Source organism: Populus nigra, chromosome 15 (assembly GCF_951802175.1).
Source record: "Populus nigra chromosome 15, ddPopNigr1.1, whole genome shotgun sequence".
Classification (NCBI taxonomy): Eukaryota; Viridiplantae; Streptophyta; class Magnoliopsida; order Malpighiales; family Salicaceae; genus Populus; species Populus nigra.
Genome location: NC_084866.1, coordinates 8,202,168 through 8,217,628, shown reverse-complemented (window position 1 = coordinate 8,217,628; position 15,461 = coordinate 8,202,168). Strand labels below are relative to the sequence as shown.

Sequence of the window (15,461 nt, the reverse complement as noted above, 5' to 3'; positions counted from 1 at the left end):
GTGAAGAACTAGATTATCCAAGCCTATCCAGTACAGGAATTGTCAACATTTAGAGGTAGTTAGTAATACATTACTGTTAGAATTCATATGTATATATTATTAACGTAGGCGTTCGGCTAGTTTATACGTATCTTGACTAATTCTACGAGTTCTAAAGTTAATGATCATGTAAGCTTTCAGTAGTCTTGAGGTTTGTGAGACTCGAACTAATAACTTTTAAAAAATAAATTTAAAATCTAACCAGTTAAGTTAAACCCCTTAAAATTAAGATTAGAATAGATATATTTATCATAAAAGGAGCTATGCTTTAGATCTATTACAATGAGTAATAGGATTCAATACGTAAACTTTTAATCTGATATGGACAGTCTGTATAGAGATAAACAGATGTACTCCCTCGCCTAATAAATTTCATTTTATGAGAAAAACACTTTACAGATAATTAAACGACCATATGGCTTAAGCCAAATTCTCACGCTAACACATCAAAAACTCGTCATGAATCTTTGAAATCCTTAGATCCAATGCTAGACGTTAATTTTGTACATATTTTAGACTAGGAGTAAGAGATACCTCACCTAAATCGTGGAAAGGGTGTTCAACATGTCGATGAGTAGAAAAATCAACAATGATCTTTAGTATCAACTAGTTAGGTGGCACAGGTTAATTTATTTTACATAAAAAATATTAAAAAAAATAATATCTAAAAATATTAAGTTTTTTTACAAAATTAAATCCAAGAGGTTTGGTTTTTATTACAATATCTGACCCAAGAGTAATATTTATAATATTACTATTATAATACTAATAGTAATATTTATAATACAAATAATAATATTTTTAATATTCATAATAATATTAAACTTACATGATCCAAGTTTAAATGGGCTGCCTGCAACTCTAGATCCAAGAGCTTTGGGTCTAGCTGAAATATCAGACCAAAGAGTCTTGGATGTGGGTCTACTAGTTATAAAACCTTATCATGAAAGTGTGATAACTAAATAGAAAAAATTAAATATTACATAAAAAATTTTAAAAAAAAAGATTAATTGAAAAGGAAAAAACAAAGAAAAAAACAACAAAGCAAAACACTATTCCAATGAATAGTGTCTTGCAAGGAGGGGTACAATAAAATTCCCTCAAGAGATCACGATAATCTAATGAAAAGTAAACAAAATAATTCATGAAATTTAATTCTCAATCAAATCGATATCAAAAGATGAAATTGAAAGAAAAAAAACTAATGAAAAAAAATCTGAATCAACTGGGTTAACCCGTCAAACCTGGTTAACTCGTCAAACCTGGGATCCGTGTCATGAGAATATAATACTAAAAAGAAAAAATTTAATATTAACGAACTAAATTAAACAAAAAAAACTTTCAGAAGAAAAAAACTAATTAAGAAAAAGAAAAAATCTAAATCAACTGGGTTACCCCGCCAAATCAGGTTAACTCATCAAACCTGAGATCCATGTTATAAGAGTATGATAACTAAATAAAAAAAATTAATATTAATGAACTACCTTAAACAAAAAATAATAACTAAAAAAAAGCAAAAAAAAAACCTATAACTAAAAGGCCTCAGCCTTTTTTAAAAAATTCTGAATTAATTGAGTTAACCTGTCAAACCTGGAATCCGTGTCACGAGAGTGTAATAACTAAATAAAAAAAATTAATATTAACTAACTAAATTTTAAAAAAAATATTAATTAAAAAGAAAAAAAACAAAAAAAAATTATTAGAAAAAAAAAATAATTAAGAAAAAGAAAAAAAATCTAAATTAACTGGGTTAACTCGCCAAACCAGATTAACTCGTCAAACCTGGGATATATGTCATGAGAGTGTGATAAATAAATAGAAAAAAATTAATATTAACGAACTAAATTAAACAAAAAAAATCAATTAAAAAGAGAAAAATTAAGAGAAGAAAAACTATAACTAAAAGGCATCTTTCACTGTGGATTGCACAGTAAAAGAAAACCAGATTAACCCGTTAAACCTAGAATCCTCGTCATAAGAGTGTAATAACTAAATTAAAAAAATTAATATTAATGAATTAAATTAAACAAAAAAAGATTAATTAAAACAAGCAAAAAAAAACATATAACTAAAAGGCATCCGTCTTTCATTGTAGATTTTTACAGTGCAATCCATAGTGAAAGGTTGACCTCTTTTAGTTATAGTTACAATATTAAAAGATTAAATTGAAAAAAAAAAACTAATGAAAAAAAAGAAAAAAATCTGAATCAACTGGATTAAGTCGTCAAACCTAAGCGTCTCATGAGAGTATAACAACTAAATAGAAATAATAATAATAATAATAATAATGAACTAAATTAAACAAAAAAAAATTAATTAAAAAGAAAAAAACCTATCAGAAGAAAAAATATAATTAAAAAAAAATCTGAATCAACGAATCAACTAGGTTAATCCACCAAATCAAGTCAACTCATCAGACCTGGAATCCGTGTCATGAAACTGTGATAACAAAATAAAAAATAATTTAATATTAATCAACTAAATTAAAAAAAAATCAAAAAAAAAAACCCATATAACTAAAAACCTTCAGTTTTTCATTGTAGACTGCGAATACAATACACAGTACAAGGGTGATTCTTTTAGTTTATAGTTAATGGACTGATGGGAACAAATTATCTTTCTTTTTTGATGGCGTTGGTAATCCATTCAATGATGAAAACTTCAGGTTCCGGCTGTCCATGAGTCTCAGATTGCTTCTTTCCTAACATGGTGTGTGGTTTGAATTTGCGGCGAGGATCGTTTTACGTGTGACAATTCTCTTCTTCTCTGCGAGGGCATAGGGTTCCGGGCCGGCGTGCAAGGATCACTTGATGGCATTCCATACAACTGTTTGAGCTGAATGCATCTGTCAGAAAAAAATGCTGAAAGTAATAAGCTTTAAAATAAGCCTGGCGACGAGCATACGCAGAAAGCTGGATGAAAGGAATGCTGCCCCTGATTACCTATGCTATGTATTAATCTACATAAACTCGTTGCAATATTATCCCAGAAGGTACGGAGAAAATCTAGTTTCATTATATAACTGCACATGATGACAAGAATCCGGACTGCAACAAAACAAATAGAAAATCTGAATCGATTACACCCACTGGATGTTTCTATGCAGCAGCCTCCCAGAAATAACAAAGAGTGTCGCTTTCCTAATCAATGATTATTGCAACATTTGTAACCCACAAATCAAATACTTTCTCTAAGCTCTTCAGAAACAAGAGTGAAGGATAGAATCAAATACTCTTCCTGCAAGAGCGAAGGATGAGAGCTACAAATTTGACTCTGAACTACTCGGAGGTTGTTTCAGTTGTACTGCATCAAATGCTGAGCCTTGATTTGCCCAGGAAGTGATTAGGTGATGCGCAATTGCATAGGGTCCAGGAAAAAACATTGGAGCAAGTTCCCCACTTTCTAAATTAAAATCTGATGAAAAACTCTGTCCTTTCTCAATTCCTTTGCACATCTGTTCTACCTTGGCCGCTGCTGTTCTTTGTGCCTTCTTGTATTCCGCACACAATAATGCTTTTCGGACATCTTCTCTACTGTGCCATTGAGCATCTAAAACGATTCAAAACTCAAAATATTAGCCTTCTGCCACATCTCTACAAGTCATATCCAACTGTAAACTAAAGCAACCACTTCTATTAAACACGAGCTTGCTGAAGTTTAACTCATCGAAAGTGGAATGTAGCCCAATCCTCAAAAGGGATCTCAAGACTCGCAGCTTCCAAAGAGTCTTGAACTAAGATGTAAAAGAAACACTATTTGCACCTTTTACTATAGTCAAGTTCAAACATCTAGTTATACAAAGAGTAGTTTTACTTGATGGGTTAAGTAGCATAAAATCTAAAAGTACTGGTAGGACAAAGGATGATAAGAAAAAAGGACACTTAGCATCAAGCAAAACATGAGAAACCACACATTATTGAATCAGTATGAAAATTGACAAGAAAAACACAGAATTAAAATTAATCCGACATAATTGAATTAGTCTATGAAAGAGCACCTTTTCCAGATGATCGAGTGAATACATCTACTTCCAAAATACACTTCTAATTGTAACAATACTCATAGTTTTTTTGAAATGGAGGTACTTGATTGATTTTAAAACCACAAAAACAAAAAACAAAAAATAGAAAAACTCAAATACAAATTTTTCAAAAACCCAAGTGCTAAAATTATGATTATAAAAAATTAAAATAAATCCTTCCACTACATTGTATAGAATAAACAACAAGATTAGCAAAACAACAAAGGCTCAAACTCAAGTTTATTTTGTTATATGTTCAACAATTAAATCTGAAAGTATGCATCAGGTGTTTATTTATAAAAACCCAAACAAAATAAAATAGGAGAACCTAACAAAAGTATTAACATGATAAGGAAATACTAAGGTAATGTCAACTTTCAAAAAATATTATTTTGTTTCTATCACTATTTTTCTTGTTTATTCTAAAAATATTTTTCCACAGAATTTTAAAACTATATTTATTAAATATAAATTATAGATCATTCATACAATTTATATTTAAAACTAGTTAACAACTCTCATTTAGCTTCAAGAACCTATAAATTTTGTGTTCTTTTTTAATTGAGTAATTTTTATTTTCAAAATCATTTTTTAGCTAATTTTTCACATAAATCATATAAAACCATTTAAAATAGATATAATTTAGTGAATAGGTGAAGTAAATGAGATTATTTGCATGATTGGTTGACATGGCCAAAACAATTATTAGATATACACTAAATGGTATTGGTGTTGATTAATGATATAGTAAAATAGAAAAATCAAGATAATGCATTACTGGCATCAATATCATTAGACCGGATTTTTTTGCACAAGAAACATATTATCATCTATTTATAGTTAAATATTACATACCAAAATCATCAATTGCTATTTGTTGAACGTACTAAATTCTGTTAATTATTAAATATATGGTTTGATATCTAAACACAAAATGCATTAGGTATCACAAATTTTTTATATAAACAATTTTCACACAAATTAAATCTAAAATTCTTCACCTCGGCAATTCTAATTTAGGAAAAAAATTCAATTTCATTTAGCAATGTAATTTTCTTAGACAACCTCAAATTGATTTTGTTATTTATATCATTGAGGTTGTATATTTAGTTTAAGAAGAAAAGCCAATTATCAAAATTTAACTACGTAACAATTTCCTTTATATCGTACCAATTTCCTTTATATTGTACGAAAATTTTTTAAAAAGTTCTACAAACTTTCCAAGGTATAAACATTAGCTAAAGAATAACTCAAAACTCAAATTGATAATTTGTTTCATTTGACACTTCCAAAACCCAAATAACTAAAATTGATAGATAAATAAAACTCTTATTCCACTTTAAACCATCACGTTGATACAAAATTGTCAATTTCAATTATGGATCTTGTTATTTTTATATTGAGAGATATAAAGAATACATAAATTGCACCTCCTAGGGAATTTACTAATTAGTTTATATACATTGGTTGTAATCCCACTTTTGAAGGATAGTTTTAGTGAATTAAATGAAGCCTATTCTATTACCTTGTAAAATAGTATAGGTTAGTTCTAATTAAGGTCAAGCCAAATGCACATGCTTTGATACAAAATATGATGCGGGATCTTCCATTATAACATCTAAATACTAGCCTTTTACAAGTAACGTAGGTTTGATGGATTAGGAAAATGGGGAATGGGATGTATTTAGCTCAAGTTATGCTTTAGAAAAATAAGCAAATAAGAAACGAGGAATTAAGTAGGTAAAGGACAAAACAAACATAGCATCACACTCCTAAGAATTCCTAGATTTCACACCTAAGATATGATGCATCACACCCTAACCTTGAAAGTTGAAAATCTATGTTTCATTCACTAAAACCATCCATTAAAAGTGAGGATTGCAACCAATATGTAAACCCACAGTTGATCCTAGTTGCAAGTCACTTTCTTAATATTACAGTTAGCTAGTCAACTTTTCCTACTCTATGAACTAGTAAAACTAATCCATGTTAGCTCCAAGTAAAGAGCAGCATAGCCATGCCTTTGTAGCATTAGGTTTCCCCCTCTTCAATAGACATTCCATGTCCATATGCATCAAAATGAAAAATAGGGGAAAAACTTAGGATGTTTAAAAGAACAGAAAAAAAACCTATTTTAGCATGAAAGTTTTTAAAAAAGGACAATACAAGATGAGGAGACATGGAAATAAAATTAAATGTACGAGTTTCCTGTTTTATCCTACCAATCCTCTATAATCACATAAGAGAAAGACATGTCTTTATTTAGAAAGCTCAAAACTCTTCAAATTAACATGCCCCATTATAACATGCCACATGTCAACAATTGCTTCCTCAGTCATATTCATGATATGTTATAGATTCCTAAATAGTCAAATAATAATCTAATTGTTGTCTTTCTTCATTTCCATCATTCACACTTGGTTGGAAAAAACTCAACCTTGAGTTTTGAAGAGTTGAAGTAATAAAAACTCAATGAACATGCATGTACAAACCTCTAGAAACTTACATATGCTCCAAAGCTCGTTAAAACTTCTTCAAACAACAATGTAGGCAATAAGACAGTCTTCTCATCTACAATACTAAATTTAGAGAAACAACAAAGTCAATGCGATCAACTTCAAATTTGAAGACCTGGAATCTTCAATTTGTGGCGGATCAATATTTTTGCACAAAATCCATTGCATTAACTTCATCATCCTTGCAACTAAGCCCATCTTGGTTCTTCACATTCTCAATTTCCCTCAACAAGATTTCTCCAAGGACTTCTACATTGTATTCATCAACTATTTCTACAATTCATTACCTCTTGCTTCATAGGACACCCCTCATCTATCATTAACTAGTCAAGTTTAGCATTGATTTTTTTCTAATTTTGCTCCAAGTTCAGAATAATAGATTTATGAAGTTTGGACTTAGGTTTCAAAATAAGTAACAAGTTTGGTGATTTTGTAGGTATCCAGTACTTCTAGCCAATGGAGCATGATTAATAATTTCTTGTGATGGGTTGAATTTTGTTTTGAAGGATACATGGAATCAATAAGACTCGCAATATTGTACTACATTTGTAACTAAAGTTTAAATCTGTGATTAAATCTGTGAGTCGAATATCCATCACACAACATATTCACACAACAATTTTCATAAACTCGAGTGCCATTATGTCTAAATAAAGCTAGAATAGCATGCCTAACATACTGAAATTGAACTAAAGCAAACCTCCTTAAACATGAATATATCCTCCAAATATCCATATTCACTAAATATTTCATGTAACACAACCTTTCAATGACATAAAGAATATGTGAGAACCTAACCAAAATATTCAACTTAGCTCACTTTTTCATTCCCCGAGAATTCAATTCTCCAATCATAATTATATTTTCTATGATTTTCCAAAGAATGATCATAGGCTAGACATCCCTTTTCTTCTCAAAACACCAAAATTTATTTTTTGAAACCACTATAAATTTTATCAACAATCCAGAGTAGAAATAGCTTACCTCAAATGATTTGATTTATGAGATTGCCTATATCCAATATTTTTTTACATCCAAGTAAGTGGATTTATGGACTCTTAATTCTTAGTTTTTTCTATATAACATGCAGTAATAGCTTTTTGGCAAGTGTAGACATAAATGAATAAAATAAAATATTTTGAAAAACTATATAACATGCAATAATAGCTTTTTGGCAAGTGTAGAGATAAATGAATAAAATAAAATATTTTGAGTCCCTACACTTATAGTGTTTTCAATCCTTGAGGGTTTTGACATGTAACAAACTCTTTTCTCATTCGCTCTCATCTACATTAATTGGTATCAGAGCCCAGTGATCCTTAGTTGTTATTTTGTTTTGTTGTGTGTCATGGCTAAAAGAGGTTGTAGATTAGGATATGCTTGTGTAGGAGAGAATGAAGAGTTTCCCTCAAGAAAATGACATCCAAGAACTAGTGTGTTATTTTGCCTATTTCAGTTGTTGTCAATCAAAATCCTGGTGGTGGGACTCACGATGAGATGACTAATATAAAGATATTGTGTTAGGAATCCACGATAGAGTAGTACACACAAACATGTTGTGTCGGGGATCCATGATAGGGTGATCTATACAAAGGTGTTGGAAACCCATGATTAGGTGAGTTGGGTCCCATTTACAAAAAATGTTCTTGATGCAGGGCAATTTTTAATTAACGACTAAACTCGATGACGAGTTCTTTCCAACCCAGGAAAATTAATGTAAGAGCTTTTTTAGAAAAATTGATATTTTTCTATTCTATATTATGATGCTTTTTTTCCTACATGAAAGGAATATTTTTCCTAGTTTATTTTTTTCTATTTAGTCTTATTAAGGTTTTCTAGTTTTTTTCTATATGAAAGGTTGTAATAGCTTTTTGACAAGTGGAGACATAAATTAATAAAATTAAGTATTTTGAGAGTCTCCATGTATTTATGATGTTTTTCGTCTTTAAGAGTTTTAACATGTAACAAACTCCTTTATCCTTCACTCATGTTTGCATCAAAAGGACTCTTAATCGCAATAGCAATTTTATTTTATTTTTTTTCTTATGAAATAAGAATAAACCTAGCCGAATCTCTGTTGAATCCTTATAGAAATTCAAGGAAGAGATACGAGATTGAGGAAGAGAACAATCTCTGTTGAATTTCTATGAGACCAAACTAATGCAAAACTACCAAAAAGACCACCAAAATAAGAGTGGCACTCAGACGCACCCTAAGAGAACTCAAATTTATATTATTCAATATACAATGATAAAACAAAATGTCAATATAGGAAAAGTATTTATAGCCACCCAAAACAAATAAAATAGGAAAACATAATAATAGTACTAATTTGATAAGAAAACTAAAATTCAAATTTAATTACTAAATAATAAATGTTAATATTCCTATAAATACCAAAAATTTAGCACAATCATACATTATTAAAATTCTTACATGGTCAAATAATATTCCTATTGTTGTCGTTTTTTTCCCTATCACAACTTATAACATAATTCAAATAGCAACTATACAATTAGAGCACCAGTAAAAAGTATATATTACATAAATACAAAGAAATGAGGGAGACTAATATAACTAGTAAAGAGTAAAAAGTATATATTACATAAATACAAAGACATGACATAAATACAAAGAAATGAGGGAGACCAATATAACTAGTTAAGACTAGTACATTCTCACCACCAAAAATGAAATCAACTTCATGAAACTATAAATTAGGTTGCATTTAAGAGTTTAGGTGGTTCAATTAGATTAGTTTTATTTGTTTCTAATTGTTGTTATCCTTAATATTTCTTTTCTATAGTTAAGTTATCCAAACCTTTGCCACATCTAAATTTGAGATGTGCGCAAATTCAGCAACCTAAAGGTAATAAATTTGGCTACTTTTATTGCTTTAGAGTTTGTCACAAGAAGTCTCTTATTTTGCCTAGAATTTTTAGCCATACAGTGTGGAAATTCAGCCAACCTAAAGGTAATAAATTTGGCTACTTTTATTGCTTTAGAGTTTGTCAGAAGAAGTCTCTTATTTTGCCAAGAAATTTTAGCCATACAGCACAAATAGGTGATTTTGTATACAAAAAGAAAGATTTTCGTCAGGTAAAAGAAAGGCCCAAGCATAAGCAACCAAATTTTAAATCTTCAAATACCTTCTAACTCTTCCTTGTCTACATTTATTTCAAATGATTTTGCATATGCAAAGAATCCGACCATCAGCTGACATGGCATGCTGCTTGGGCCAACTGACAAGAAACCAGAACAGGTGCACAATAAGTTAGCAGCATTTGTAAATAAATAAATCAGAGAGTAACGAGAACTATAACAATTTTGCATGAAAAGACAAAATTGAAGTCATAAAATAACTGCACTCTAATCAATCTACAAAACAAAGACAGCAAAAAGAAGCCAATTGTTAGGCTAGGCCAAATCAAACTCTAAACAAATAATTCAGTCAAACAACCTTACACTTTGAAACCTTCCATCCAACTCCATGAGTGATGGAGCGAAAACAAAAGGTAAAATAATATAATTTTTTAGTTTGTTATTGATTAATTAACTTTACACTAGTTTTTCTTTTTGATACAATCTCAATTCCTTTTTTTTTCTTTTCATAAAAATTTTCTTATGTATTTACGTTCTTTTTACACAACCTCAACTCCCTCTTGGGGGGGGGGGGGGGGGGGGGGGGTTCAAATCTCCCTAAAATGGAAGCATGTAGATTCAGTTAGACCAAGTACTGATGTGACCAAATGTCTAAAGTAGATGGGCAATTGATGAATTTTAGACTGCAACATTATTAGGATCAAATAATTATCAATGAACACATTTGTCAAAGAACCATGTAGCTCTCAGTAAGAGAGAACGAGAAAGAGTAAGATGGTTTGGGCATGTTGGCCTTGATTCAAAGAACTGCTAATAGTGGAAAGAGGTAAAGGGAAACCAAAATAATGTGGATGGAAGTGGTATCGAATGACTTAGACTATAATGACATTGAGATGAATTTGGATTATGATCGCAAAAAAATGGCACAAAAGCATCTATATAACTGCCCTCAACTAGTTTGGGATTGCGGCTTGGTTGTTGTAGCAATATCGATGGGGAATATTGTGACTGCAGAATCCCATATTACTTGAAGTTATAATGAAGGCAAAATAATCTAACCTTTTGACAGTGACACTTCATGGAATAATAAGCACCAAAATTAGATGAAAATTCTAGTTCTGATACATTCTGCAGGAAGTGATAACATTATGGCTTTGGGGATTCATCTACTCAGAATTGTTAAACATTTTTTTTCTTTCCTTACAAAAGAAAACATATATATGATTTTGGAAAATCGTGTTTTGAGTTTTTCTACTATTTAAAAAACTGAATTAATAGTTTTCCAAATTTTTCAAACTTCAGAAAACTGTTTTATTAGTAGTTTTTTTTTTCATTTACCCTTTATATTCCAATTAGATAAAAAAAATAAAACCCTTCAAAACAAGTTTTCTAATTTTTTTCATTTTGAAAGAACTTTGCTAAGATTCCATTTTTCTATGGACTAAATTCCAAAGTAAATGCATTGAATTGTTACACTCATCGTAATAGCACAAGGTTGGCATTTAGAATTTTGCATTTTGTGCCCACTAATCTTATATCCAGTGAAATGATTACACCAAAGATCATGAATTATAGTGTCTGTGTTTGGGTATGGATATACTTTAACCTTTAAGGTGCTAAAAGCCTAAAACTACCAAAAGTTGCTGATCTTTGGTCCCCACTATATGACTAATGAAATGTTAATGCTGTTAGTTTTGTTGATTAAAGAACAAATGACCAAAATATCTCACTTTGTTTCATTTCCAGTAAGATCAATGACATGCAAGCGAAAAGTCGAAGAAATATGCAGTCATAAAAGAGTAGTAAAGGTAATACCAGGCCATGGTTGAGAACTATGATACGTTACTTCTCCTACTTCAATAGCAGTCTCTTCCCAAGTTTCTCTCCTCACTGCCTCTTCTAAGCTTTCTCCAGGCTAGAGACAATAAAGGATTTCAAAAATTATAATTTCATTACAGAAAAGAGAATAAAATAATTGGCAACTAGATGAGTTCTTGTGATGGAATCATGAGGTTCATCTCATATATATTAAATGCTTGTATACATTTTGGATTCTTCAGCTTACAAAATCTGCTTCTAGCTTTGTGAATGGTTGAAATTGCCAAGAAAAATACCTCTATGAAACCAGCTAGGCAACTCCACATTCGGGGTACAAATCTTGACTGTCTGCCTAAAAGAACACGGTCATTTTCTCGGTCAATAACTAACATGATGACAACCTGCAGTGAGAGAGCAGAAATTCTCAGAGTCAATGCGCCGCTAGCATTTTAAACAACATTCACAGCAGAGAGGCATATGAATCACTGTACTGGATCCACACGAGGATAAATTTTCCTTCTGCACAATTCATTCGAGCATTGTTTCCGCCTCCCAGATTCCATGGTGATAGTTTTCTCTCCACAATATCCACAAAAACGTGAGATGTTATGCCACTCCAGCAACGCTTTGGCCTAACAAATATAAAGACTAAAATGGTAAATAAAGAACTCTTATTGTTTGGAACCAAATCACATGCTAAATAGAATTCAATTCATAAGACAATTTGAATTCAATTCATATCCTATTACAATTTTTATGCTTAGAATAGAATACTAAATCACATAATTGAATTCAAATTTTCTCTTTGAAATACTTGTGAAAATAAATTGAATTAGCAATCTTGACTATTTTAACCTTAATTTAAAAATTATTTTTGTTACAGAAATCATTTCTTTTTGTTAAGATAAGCAGCACCTATAGCTAAACCAAAAACCACAACTCATTGACCTCCATGGATCTTTGATCCAACAATGCTTTGGTATAACAGCTCTAATATCAGACAAGTTAAATGGAGGTGGTGAGCCAGGATCAAATTCTATTTACTCTTCTCCAATCCCATTAAAGCCATTAACTTTATTATCTTCCTCACCATATGCAACCCCATTCGGAGCACACACTTTAAGCCCCCAATTCCTCTCCCTAAAACACCCAATTGAAAACTTATCAAAAGGAGTCAGTTTATTCTCTCCATCTAAGCTTTCAAAGATATACCAGCTATATTGATCGGTCTTGGTTTGACATGGTTTACAGAGTCTTATTAAATCTATGAGTGTCTTGTTGGTGTATAAAAATCTTGTCTTTGAAGGGTTATTGTGAGAGATGATTCCAGTTCTAGGTCTAGGCAAAATTTGAGGAAGAGGCTTTAGACCATATTTTGACAACACCAAGTTAGCCATTGGAACCCAAACTGGATGTCTCTCTCTGGCTTCAGAAAAAGAGAGAGTGAAAGAATAAATGAAGCAGGAAACTAGTTAAATATAATAAAGAATACTCTACTTGGAATTGATGAGATAAAGTTATAGTGTTGGGTTCTTGGGAGAAAATAAAGAGGTGGGTATTTTTAGAATAGGTATTTTAAAAAGAATTACTGCAGCAAATCAGAGGGGAGATCTGATTTGCTTTCGCACTTTTTTATGAATTAAATTCCATTTGGGATTCAAATCAATACCCTTCTAAGGTTAGAAGGTTCCAAACACAAGAATTGATTTAACCCTGTCAAGACAGCCTATAATTATATATAACAATTAAATAGGAGTGTGTTAACAAGGTAACACGGACCTATTAGAATTGGAGAAAATGTCATAGATTTATGTCATGAGGCTAACCAGCAGCAAGGTCATGGAAACACCCACCTACTAGGTTCCAACTCTCATTCGGAAGAAGGGGAGAACAAATAAGAAAGGGAAGAAAATTCCATGGCAAGTGAGACCTTTCTGTTAAGATGCTAAATTAAAGAAAAAAGCCTGTGAGGGGAAAGAAAGAAAGAAATAATAACGATGAGAAATTGCGACGAGCACATGTTTGTAGCCTCATGAACTCAATTAAACCTCACATCCAAATTATATCACAAGTCTACGCTTAGTTATCCATATACTTATGTCGCAATTCAGCTTCTAGAGAATAAACATGAGAACAGCTCAGGTAAATATTTTCGCTATGTTGCGTGAGTTTTGAGTTTCAAGTTTCAAGTTTCAAGACATTTTTCCATGGCTTTGAAAAAGTTGAAACATTTAATAAATAAATGGCACCATCAAATTTTCAAAACTAAATTGGTATTACAGATATATCCCAACTATAAAGACTAGAAGACAGAAGAGGAAAAAAAGAAGAAGAAGCATCTTCAGCAACTAGAAAAGCTAACATTTATATCACCATTTAACTTGAGGCACTTAAATGATCGGAAACTCATTCTTGGAATGAAGCACATAAGTTTAAGGAATTAACCAATTGAAAACCAAAACCAACTTACATGACCAGCAACAGCCAAATCAGACATGGCCTGCTCATCAGCCCAATCTGTAGCCACCATAAGTGTCCTTAACTCTACAAAACAAAACTGCTTGCTAACAGAATCAGTGACCAAACTACTTTCTCCAGAGACATTAATTGCCCAATAAACCACATCCTCCTCAGACCTAGAACCCAGATAAACCATGTTGTCTCCGCTCAATTCATCCCCAGAACCAGAAAATAAACCTTTACAATCATCCAAACTGATCCAACCCAGATGCCACTTGGGCCCCAAATCACCATCTGTGCTACTGGACGATGCCAAAGGCCTGCCCTTCCTAAAGGGTAGAACCTTGAAATTAAGAGAAGATAATTGGTGGGTATTGCCTAAAAGTTGAGTTTTGAGGGTTTCAAAGGCTAGGGGAGGTGATAATGGGTCGGTCGATTTGGGTGTTTTAAATCTTAGAGGATTGCCTGCAAAGGCATGTGATTGTAGGTTTGTGGACATGGTGGTTTTGGTACCGAAATAGGATACAGCTTTTCTTGTGAAGAAGAAAGTTGTTGCTTTGGGAGAGAGGATGAAATTCTTAGAGAGAGTACAACACCGAGTAAACGTGGATGATGAAGAGAGGAGTGAGGGCATTGCTCTCTTCTTCCATTGGGGTCTTCGGCTTTTTACTTGTAGTGTTTCAACTTTCAAGAATGCCGACTGGTTGCATGGCTCAGATTAAGATGTGTGTTCAATTTCTTGACAACTGTCAAAGACTGAATTTTAGTCATGAAAATAAAACGAACAAGTCCACGAGCCTTTTTACATGCATCACGTTTGATTTTGGTTGTTGTTGAAAATATTTTTTATTTAAAAATATATTAAAATAATATTTTTTTTATTTTTTAAAATTTAATTTTTGATAATAATATAATAAAATAATTTTTAAAAATAAAAAAAATATTTTTTAAAATACAAAAATAATTCGGCTATTAAATTCCAGGTCATGCATTACTTTGCTTGCCATCTCTTTTTAATTATGAAAAACTTTAATTTAATATAATAGAATAGTAGATGTTATTTTTTAAACGGCTTTTAAAAATATATTATAATGATTTTTTTATAGCAGCTGACACGATCAAAGAATTGATATTTTATCCCAAATACAGGAGTGTCGAAATAATAAATAATTTGGCAAGACTGAAATCGATACACAGGAAGGTTGACCATATAAATTATAAATAATATATATAATTGAACAAAGAGATATTTGAGATGTGAGATTAATGTGAGGATTAAACAATGATAAAAACAATTGTTAATGTTAGAGAATCCACTAATGGTATTAGAAATAAGTATAGTATAAATTCTTTTTATTACTCAACTAGAAGCCACACACGAAAGAGGTTCCAATTGGATGATTTATCCTTAATAGTTTATTATAAATTTTTAACATGATTATATTAATTATCTTATTTTAATAACACCATACTTTTAAATATTGTCAGGAATTCATGATGCTAAT

The 15,461-nt window shown here is 31.1% G+C and overlaps 1 protein-coding gene across 1 annotated transcript; it reads right to left on the bottom strand.

The window, feature by feature from the left end:
- Positions 1 to 3,032: 3,032 nt before the first annotated feature.
- Positions 3,033 to 14,699, bottom strand: LOC133674590 (nudix hydrolase 19, chloroplastic). Its single transcript, XM_062095789.1, has 6 exons — positions 13,967 to 14,699; positions 11,988 to 12,128; positions 11,793 to 11,897; positions 11,494 to 11,593; positions 9,726 to 9,818; positions 3,033 to 3,588 (listed from the first exon to the last, which is right to left on the bottom strand). The coding sequence occupies exons 1-6, from the start codon at positions 14,588 to 14,590 to the stop codon at positions 3,299 to 3,301; spliced, it is 1,353 nt and encodes a 450-aa protein (XP_061951773.1). The 5' UTR covers positions 14,591 to 14,699; the 3' UTR covers positions 3,033 to 3,298.
- Positions 14,700 to 15,461: the final 762 nt, after the last annotated feature.